The following is a 10,647-nucleotide window of genomic DNA, read 5'->3' as shown; positions in this document are numbered from 1 at the left end:
GGTCTGGCTGTTAGTACATCATGGCTTTCTTCCTGTTCCAGGACATGATTCTGATAGATTTTCTCTCTTTTCTCAGCTTCAAATTGACTTGCATTTCTTACATAGATAGCCCTCTGCTCTTTTTGTTGGTTTATCCTTTTTTTTAAACATTAAATGCAGTCTTCACAGGTGAAACAAAGGGTTCACACCAAGAGAAGCTGTACAGAGCTATTAATTATAAAAGCAATTAATCTAACGGGGCACACCCGGGCAACAAGAAACACCTGTCGGACACATGTACTGATATTTTTGATCATTTGAAAATGGGTGGGTTCAAACAAAAGGTTATAAATAATGTAACACTTCTATATACCTGTAAATATCAAGAAATGATAGCTGAACTTCTGATCTATGCATCATATTCGTCATGTGATCTCAAACCCAGTTGTCTTCAGTCTGCAGTGGTCTTACTGTTCCAATAAATTCAGTGGTAACTACAATATATTTAGAAGATTAATGCACTACCAAGGTACTACTGCCCTAAACTACTCAATTTTAAACCGTCATATCTTTAGGTCATTTTGAATAAGTACAAGGCAAATAAATAAATCTTGATATAAATTGATATATGACCATATTTTAGATTTTGGTATAAACAATCTTCAATCATAGCCTGCTTACAAGCTACACAATATGACCAAATGTATGTTGAAACCTGATCATCACACCCCATATGTGGTCCCATACCTTTTTGTTGCAAAAAAAAAAACGGAAGCACACAATTGTGTAGGACGTCTTAGTATACTGAAGCAAATTCCCTTCACTCCGAACTAAGGGGTTCAAACACATTTTCAGCATGACAGTGCTACTGGGCACAAATCAAGGTCAACCTCACTGAACAGCTTTAAGATGAACAGGAACACTGACTGATCCAGAACTTCTTGCCCTACATCAGTGCCTAACCTATGCTTATGTGGTCGAATGAACACAAATCCTCACAGCTGAGTTTATGTGTGTGGTATGAGCTCACGAATGTAAGACATATTGCTGTGCTGTGTTGTACAATTTACATAAGGAGCCTATTTACGTGAAAATATTATAGAAAGCTTTCTACAGTCATACATATTTATTACATACTAATAAAGAAGACCCTAACTAGTATAAACAATATACTTTTTCAGATGAGTGGCCTGTTTTATGTTCCATCTACGCATCATCATGTGATACTAATATATATGTGTGTGTGTGTGTGTGTATATATATATATATATATATATATATATATATATATATATAATATAAAAGAAATAATTTTATGAGCACACACTTACATTTGTTTTGTTCTTACACTATAGCTATTCATAAACCTCGTCCACGGACATATTTGTCCTTTTGAAAAAAGCAAATGGTCCCAAGGGAAAATCCCTCGTGCTAAAGTAATCAGCATCTGCTCTGTAAAATGTGCATGCATAGAGTCTCAGGTTGGTAGGGAAAATTGTAATAATCAAGTCTATGCTTTGGGATTTGAATATTTTGTTAGATTTTTTTTTTTTTTTTTGAAGGTGAATAATCTTTATGTCTTGAAGTGTGGTCTATACGGTTGATTGGTTGACCATATGACTTTTCTTTTCTAAACATTCTGTGTAAAATAATAATATTAATATCTCATCTAGTTTATGATTGCAAAGAATTTGTTTCATTTTGCTGCAGTTTCCAATACAAATCAAATATGGTCAAATAAACTGAAACTGGATTTCAGTGTTCTCTTTCTAAATTGACCAAACAGTCAGAGCAATTTTTAAATAACTGAATACATTTTCGCTTTGGAATCTCTACTCATTCATGTGTTTAAACAGAACGAACCATGCTTCGGCTTGCTGTTTGACATCGATGGGGTTTTGGTGCGGGGAAAGACGCCCATCCCAGCAGCCAAAAAAGCTTTTCACAAACTTGTGGACTCTAACGGTCAGTTCATCGTTCCTGTGGTTTTTGTCACAAATGCCGGGAACTGTCTGCGGCAAAAGAAAGCCGATCAGCTGTCTCACATACTGGGGGTTCCTGTGAGTAAACACACTACACAACACAGACTCAGATAACACAATGTCAGATTAGCACTGGGTTGAAAAGAATTACTGACATACCGGCTAGATCAATTATTTATTTTTATCAGTTTGATCATCACCAAACAGTTTCCCTGAACCAGCTACATCCTGTAATTTAAATTCTGTCATAAAAATCAGGAGCTTTTTTGTCCTCCGTAGTACAACAGATCTGACCAATGACTTACACTCTTACAGTGGCTTTGACAGTAGTTTTCTAGTATGGCATAAAATTCTGGTTAACTGCAGTCAAATATAGATGTTTGCATCCATACGATGGCGACATAGAGTCAGCCCTCGAAAACAGGAAATATCTCTAGGCCCCATATTTAACACACAGAAGTTTTATTTTTTTTTTGCATTTCATTTAAAACTATTTTTCTGTTCATATTGCCTTTTTTTATTTGCAAATAAATTATAAACTCAAGAATAGATGTTTTATATTTGTTAAGCTACTTGTGTCGGTCTTATTGCTGTTGTAAACCTTTATCATTCTCCCACAGATCTCCCAAGATCAAGTCATGATGTCTCATAGTCCTCTGAAAATGTTTAGGAAATATCATGACAAGTGTGTGCTGGTATCAGGCCAAGGCCCAGTGTTGGACATCGCAAAAAAGTATCCTTTCATTTTGTTCTGTGTATTACCGTGTTTATAATGATCTAAAACTTCACTACACATTGCCATTTCCCTCTGATTCACCCCAGGACAATGACTGTGTTGATGGTGAAACTGAAACGCGTTTCCTGGTTTACTTCTTTGGAACTTGTGGCATAGCACAGCAGAGATTAATAGCAGCCATGATGTAAGCAGTTCTTGTATAGGGAGTGATTAGTGGCATGATCATTGACGATTATGTGTTATTCAGCATTACTATAAGTAACTTTCCAAGCACTTCCACTTCTAAACAACTTCCAAATTGTTATTTAAATGGACAGTTTACACAATCATAAAATATGTTTCTATTCTTAGCACTCCTGATGCTCTTCAATGAAACAAGCTTCTGAAAGCCAGGAGCAATTGTGGCAGCACAGCAATTTACGGAATGAGGCATGTCTTGAAAATCACTTTTTAACGGGATGTTGTTTTTGGCTTTACCTGATCTTTTAGGAACAAGACAGAATCACATCAGCATTTGGCAAAGCTACTTGTTAAATGTAAAACAAACCTGTCTACAGAAACACATTCATTCATTCATTCATTCATTCATTCGTTTATTTTAAGTAACCTGGTCAGGCTTGCAGTAGAGCAAGCACCAGTTCATGCTGCTGTCTGTCTATGTGTTCATCTGAGAGACTCGCTAACATGATTAGAACTGAATGACATGATTAGGTTGAATGTTTGTAAGATTTCTATGGAATTATCACCATGACCAGCAGATGAACTGAACAGATTTTGGAATAAGTCCAGACGGGGTCAAGATCACAAGGTCAAATGTCTGAAATATGTTTTTCTGTAATAGCTTTCTTCCTGGGGGGGGCACGGTGGCTTAGTGGTTAGCACGTTCGCCTCACACCTCCAGGGTCGGGGTTCGATACCCACCTCCGCCTTGTGTGTGTGGAGTTTGCATGTTCTCCCCGTGCCTCGGGGGTTTCCTCCGGGTACTCCGGTTTCCTCCCCCGGTCCAAAGACATGCATGGTAGGTTGATTGGCATCTCTGGAAAATTGTCCGTAGTGTGTGATTGCGTGAGTGAATGAGAGTGTGTGTGTGTGCCCTGTGATGGGTTAGCACTCCGTCCAGGGTGTATCCTGCCTTGATGCCCGATGACGCCTGAGATAGGCACAGGCTCCCCGTGACCCGAGGTAGTTCGGATAAGCGGTAGAAAATGAGTGAGAGAGAGCTTTCTTCCTGTTTAAAGTATATTATTTTATGGATACAAATGATTAAGAAGAAGGATTAGATTTATCATCGGTAGAGGCATGCTTGACAACTCCATTTGTCTCGAATTCTACTTCTTTTGCTTGTTGTTAAATTTCAAATTAAAAGTTTGCCAGTTTGGTTTTCTTATCACAGTGGAAAGTAAAAGCCCTATCAGTCGGGAGCTTTATTAAACAAGGATTTGGTTAAATGTGTGTAATCATGTATAACTGTGCATAATTTCTTTTGTCTGCTGCTTGCCTAAGTACCTACACAGAATCTAAGAACGAGTGCTTATGAAATGAACCACACTTTAGTGTGATATACCAAGGCATAATATCTTCTGTGACACACTCAGGGAAAAGTACTATCTATCTGCTTCCTTATACACTGATTTAGAAGAACTGAAACAGATCAGACCAGTGACTCTTGCACAGTCTTACGGTGGCTTTGACAGTGGGTTTGATGAAGAGGTAGTGATGAAGTTTATCATCAGGTAACCGTTACACTAGTTAATATAGGTGTGCAATAACAATACACACCATACAACATGGGTAAAATGAGAGCTTTTGGTAATAACATTGTAAAATCATCTTAGGAGTATCACTTTATAGTTGGTAAGAAAAATTATGTGTGATAATAGCTGTAAATTTGCTGTAGGTTTTTATAGCATGTTTTTCCATGGTTGATATATGTCCTGAAGGCTTCCTGGCATGAAACTAGTAAAAAAAAAAAAAATCATTAGACAGTAGTTTGCTGTTTTCCAAATTGAAAACAGCAAATATCTCTAGGCCCCATATTTAAACCACAAAAAAGGGGAGGATTTTTTTTTTTTTTTTTTTTTTTGCATTTTTCTATTCAGTGAAGGTCTTATCTTTGAAATCAAGTCGTTGTTTCAGTTTTACTGTACAGACAATCAGAATCAATCAGCTTTTTAATGTGTGAATCTCTTCTTTATCTGAAAGCCTAGGCAGAGTCCATGATTGCTACACATTAGGAAACGGCACGGTGTTAGATTAGATTAGTATTATGCAAGCTGTGCAGAGAGTTTCCTTATATATCCACCAGTGTCTTCTTATGGAGTGTTATTCGATTTCAAACATAGATTTTAAATCTGTAAAAGTGGAATGTGGTTAGTCAGAAACTGAGGTCATCTTAAACAGAACACAACCCTGACACTTCCAAGTTCAAAGATGATAGCTGTACGTTGAGTTCAAATCTGTGACTTGTTCTCCAAGCCTGATCTGTAAACTGATCAGACCTTATTCCCATAGAAGAGCTATGGAGTTATCGACAGGATTGGCAGGAAGTGAGACTTGTGATTCATTTTGACATTTACCTTAACCTGTGCCCTTAGCTTAGGCTTTACTAAAGTGGTCAGTATCGATATGGTAAGAGAATCGTTCCCTCTGCTGGACATGGTGGACCATAACCGACGACCAAAAGTGCCGGTAAGTGATTTGACTTTATTTTGTGTACTTACACAGATCGATTGCTTATTGGAAAATTACATTTAAAATATGGTATAACAGCAATGTTCCGTCAGCGTTAGCTCGGAAAAGCTAAAGTACAAATTTCTACATATCACAAACCTTAAATTCTACTATTCAAACTTATTTGTATATATATATTATTTAACACTTCCATGTCAAACTTACACACATGATGTCTTGAATCTGTGCTTTAATTTGAACAAAAAATTAAAAAGCATAAAAGAAACTGAAATTGATTTGGGAAAGACATGCATTCAAGTGTATGTTACATAAATTCTTCTAGATGTAAATCTTGCAACTTAAAAAAAACAAAACTGTTCCTGATCATATAGAGAAAATAACTCAAGAAGGCCTTGCATGGCCTAGCTAATGTCCTGACATGAGTCCTACAGAAATTTATGGAGGATTTAAAATTGCAAGTCCATCAGTGCCTATTAATAGGCCTAGTTTTTAGGCCTATTAAGAATCATATTAATTTACTGACCAGTTTGGCTACATTAGGTGGTGATACGCAGTGATACCCAGAGGCTATAGTTACCGTTTTCTCGTTCTCGCATGTACATTACTCTATGTATATAACATACTGCTGAGCTTAATTCTAACCTGACGCTGGCTAGATATGCACATAATGGAGAATGGTTTGCATTCCACTATGTTTGGAGTTTGAACTAAACAGTTATAACAAAGAATGTATTAAAGAAATCTATCAGTACATTTCATTTTCATGATGAAATTCAGAATCTCTGTGATCAGAGTTAGACCAGGAGAGATATCAAGTCCATTTCTCTTTATTATTATTGCAGTCCTCACCTATTGTGAACCTCCCTAAAGTTGAAGGTAAGATCCTTTTGTTGTTGAATTGTTTTGTGGGATTAAGTATCATAACGTAACACAAGGTTATTCTATAATAACGTCCCTGATTTGGCCTGTGTTATAGATTTACAGGATTGTTCACCAGTCCCAACCTAAGCATTCATTAAAATTCATTTGATATCTTTATAATTTTATATCACCATCCCACCAGTAACAATGAAGAGGCAAATAATAGAGTAGTATGATGTAAGGAATAATGTGTGACAGGATGTGTTGTTCTAGATAATCAGTCATTGTCAGTCTGACTAAAACCACAAAGTTAATTACTTTGCTATAACCGCAACCTTCAAAGTGTACTATTTTTCATATACCACAACAATTTGCAGACAAATGTTATTTATTAATTAAAAAAAAAAAACAGTGCCTCGTATAGTTGCGTATGTACAAGTTCACAAAACAGATTTGTTCCTGTTATTGCTTTATACATCATAACAGCTGTAAAGGGTCGTACCCTCACCGGCTGACCTTGTTTTTGCTCTTGAAGTCAATATAAAGTTTATGTTCAAAACGAGACAGTGTACAGTGTAACCGACTTATGACTGAGATTTCCATGCAATAATAATGTTTCTTTTCTGCTCCTTCACAGTTGTGATCCTCTTTGGAGAGCCAGTTCGATGGGAGACCAACCTGCAGCTAATTATCGATGTTTTACTGACTGCTGGGAATCTGAGTAATGTGTACGAAACATCCCACAACGCTCATCTGCCTCTCCTAGCATGTAACATGGACCTCTTGTGGATGGCAGAAGCCCAGGCTCCGAGGTAACCGTTACACTAGTTAATATAGGTGTGCAATAACAATACACACCATACAACATGGGTAAAATGAGAGCTTTTGGTAATAACATTGTAAAATCATCTTAGGAGTATCACTTTATAGTTGGTAAGAAAAATTATGTGTGATAATAGCTGTAAATTTGCTGTAGGTTTTTATAGCATGTTTTTCCATGGTTGATATATGTCCTGAAGGCTTCCTGGCATGAAACTAGTAAAAAAAAAATCATTAGACAGTAGTTTGCGTAACCAAAGCATGATTGATACTTTTCCAGACCTTTGTCCCAGGCATGTTTTGTCCCTGTTCTTCATGATACTGCTTGTTTAGGTTTGGTCTCTAACAAACTCTGAAGCCTTCCAGGAAACAGGTGTAATTGCGTATACTTATGTCATATGTCACTTTAATAGCACATGTGTGGAACCCTTTCATATTTATATAATGTCTGTGTGTGTGTGTGTGTGTGTGTGTGTGTGTGTGTGTGTGTGTGTGTGTGTGTGTGTGATGACAGATGACAACTGGTTTCACCTGAACCTTTTTAGGTATTTTACAACAGTATGGGTGAATATAAGTCACAACCTTTGCATTTTGTATTTGTAATAAAATTTTGCAAATTATGTTGAGATTTTTTTCCCCCTCCTCTCATGTTGTGTAGGCATGTGACATAATTCCTGTCAAGTCCATTCTAGTTCCAGGTTAAAAAAAAAAAAAAAAAAAACTAAAAGAAAAAAAAGAACAAAACAAAAAAAAAAAACTACAAAATGTCAATGTTTAAGGGGTGTGAATACTTTTGCAAGGCATCGCATACCTTAAACTAAAAAGTGGATCAAAAGAGCACAGCATGTGTCACACACTCATGAGATGTTTGGAGTGACCGAATACCCTGATGTTTATGAAGTATTTAAGCATCTTTTTCCTGTTAACAGATTTGGTCACGGCACATTCATGGTGTGCCTGGAGAACATCTACAAGAAGATCACAGGCCGGGAGCTGAAGTATGAGGCTCTGATGGGGAAACCCAGTGAGCTGACTTATCATTACGCAGAATATCTAATCAGAACCCAGGCTGCAGAGAGAGGCTGGAGATCACCAATCACATCGCTCTACGCTGTTGGGTAAGAGGATCATGCCATCATACCATCTTTTTTTTTAAACTAGCCAAGTCAATCACGAGACCTTAACCCTACTGAGCAGCATTTCACCTTTAGAGAAAGTGAAAAATGTAAGGTATGATTGTAATTAGAATTATCTTACCAGTGTTTTAGAATGTCTGTGAAACTTGTTAGTTCCTGTTATCTCTTACAAACTTAACTGCAACAAACAGAAGTTGCTCTTCACAGAAAGCATCGTCATATGAACATTTACTCCTGGTGTTGTTAATGTTGGAACAATGACATACTACATTGAGCAAATTAATTTGACGAAAATTTACAGGTAATAACCGAGCTACTGTTATAGAAAATAAATTCAACTGCAGCTTTGTGGTATAAATGATATTGTTTCGTGTTTATACAGATTGTCTAGAATATAAACTATTTTCTAAAACGTTGTTCCCCATGACCCCGAACAGACCATAATATTACATAATATAATAATACCCTTAATTACCATACTTTTTTATGTCTTCCGAATACATCAGGGACAACCTCATGACTGACATCTACGGTGCCAATCTCTACAACCGCTACCTCGAGGAACGGCTGGCCAGGAAGAGCGGCAAAGCCGTTCAGCAAGCTCTGACAGGCACCGGAGCGTCGGTCTCTCAGGAAGAGGACACAGACAACGACTGGGAGAGCGAGTTAGCGTCTCCTTCCGCCACCTCCTGCAGGTCCGTCCTGGTGTGCACAGGCGTGTATAACCCACACACTGAGCTGCTCCAAGAACCCAACCAGTGCATCAAAAAGACCGTGTTTCACGGACACCGCGACTTCCACTTCGACCCTGCGCTGATCGAGCCAGGCAACGTCGTCCAGGATGCCCACGCTGCTGTCGAACTGATTTTCGAAATGGAAAAATTTGCAACGGAGGTTTAGTCACCTAAAAACAGAATACTAAAACCTTAAGCTTTTACTCTTTGTTCCAGTAAATATCTCCTAGTTTTAAGGATAGAAAGCGATGAATAAGTCATAAAGCACAATGCTGAAGTCACTGTGGTATTTTAGACCCATATACCAGATAAATAGAGATGATAAAAGGCTTATAGGACTGTAACTTCACTTCACAACCGACAGATTAGATGACTTTTCCTTTGCTTGTGTGTTTTCAAACACAGTTTGACACAGGAAATTGTCTTTTTTTAATACTTATTTTACAATATGTTACTGCAAAGTAAATGAGCCAAACATCAAATCAAACAGTTAATGTCGTTGCATTTATCTTACAGAATTTTCCCTTATTTTATATGTTCAAAAAATGTCTGTTTTTAAACTGACCATTTTCATCTTTGTATTTTTAAAGTTATTTTAAGCTGGGATTTATATTGATGTACTGTTAAGCTTCCTAGGATTTTACTTTATTTGTATTTCATTTATTAAGTTATTGTTACATTTCTGCACTACTGTTTGTTCAGTTGAGCTGTTCTGTGTCTCTGGCCTGTCTGAGCACACCACTGATTCATTATAGTCTGACTTTCTTTTACAGTGCCTTACAGAGCTATGACACATGTTCTATATCTCTTGCACATTGTAAAGGCATGACAACTATTAATTATATCCATCTATAAATCCATTGTATTTCCTACACGTGGTGTTAATCCTGTAGATTAAAATCAAACCTCAAGACCTTTGACCTCAGAGGTGATTATAAAAGGCACACAGAGAGAAAGCGCTACCACTGGAGCAGAACTGCATGTGTGATATCTTACTTTTCAAAAACTGTTCAAAGTATTAAGATTAAATGTAATAAAATGCTATCTCACTTAAAGCATAAAGTCTCAGGCATATAATTCATTGTACAGCTGCAACCACATCATGATATTATCCTAAACTTGTGTAGCTGCATAAAGAGTGATTTTTTATTTGATTTGATCACATGCACAAAAAAATACACATTGGTGCATTAGTGTCAGCATTATTATTACTGTATTGAGGATAATTCATCAGCTAATTCATGTCTGTCAAGCAGTGGTTCAGTGGACATCCAGAGAGAAGCTTCTGTAATGGAGAGAGCCTCATTCAGTGGTGAGGTAACTTCAAAATGCTATGTTAAACTGGAAAAACCTGGAGTTGTTGGTATAATGTGGCCCAAAGTTTATTATTTTCCAATAACAGGACTTTCCAGAATTTGACTAAGAACTCCATGTACACAGGCCACTCAGGTGCTGGTTTAGTCCTTATCACTTAAAGGCTGAACTACTGCAACTCAATCCTCGCATGTCTGCCTCCGAGTACCATTTAACCTCTGAGCAACTGATCCAGAATGTAGATGCGTGTCTTTTTTCAACCTTCCTAAGTTCTCTCACACCACCTCTTTGCAAACCAGGACCAGCAGCGTGGTACCCTAGGGGTTAAGGTGTTCTACTGATCGGAAGGTTGTGAGTTCGAATCCCCTGGAACATGAGCAAAGCGCTTAACCCTC

At 37.3% G+C, this 10,647-nt stretch overlaps 2 protein-coding genes across 2 annotated transcripts in view; one reads left to right on the top strand and one right to left on the bottom strand.

Moving 5' to 3' along the window:
- Positions 1-10,000, top strand: part of zgc:77375 (uncharacterized protein LOC402927 homolog) — a 12,206-nt gene extending 2,206 nt beyond the window's left edge. The window contains exons 2-8 of the mRNA XM_060858539.1: positions 1,836-2,039; positions 2,582-2,694; positions 5,292-5,385; positions 6,231-6,264; positions 6,887-7,061; positions 7,998-8,186; positions 8,711-10,000. Coding sequence (XP_060714522.1) covers positions 1,836-2,039; positions 2,582-2,694; positions 5,292-5,385; positions 6,231-6,264; positions 6,887-7,061; positions 7,998-8,186; positions 8,711-9,104 — 1,203 coding nt within the window. The 3' untranslated portion in view covers positions 9,105-10,000. The remainder of the gene's footprint in view (positions 1-1,835; positions 2,040-2,581; positions 2,695-5,291; positions 5,386-6,230; positions 6,265-6,886; positions 7,062-7,997; positions 8,187-8,710) is intronic.
- Positions 1-10,647, bottom strand: part of atrip (ATR interacting protein) — a 73,713-nt gene that overhangs the window by 13,838 nt on the left and 49,228 nt on the right. The window lies entirely within an intron of this gene.

Source organism: Tachysurus vachellii, chromosome 22 (genome assembly GCF_030014155.1).
Source record: "Tachysurus vachellii isolate PV-2020 chromosome 22, HZAU_Pvac_v1, whole genome shotgun sequence".
Taxonomy (NCBI): Eukaryota; Metazoa; Chordata; class Actinopteri; order Siluriformes; family Bagridae; genus Tachysurus; species Tachysurus vachellii.
The sequence above is the reverse complement of the archived record's forward strand: the minus strand, read 5'-3'. Positions and strand labels throughout refer to the sequence as shown.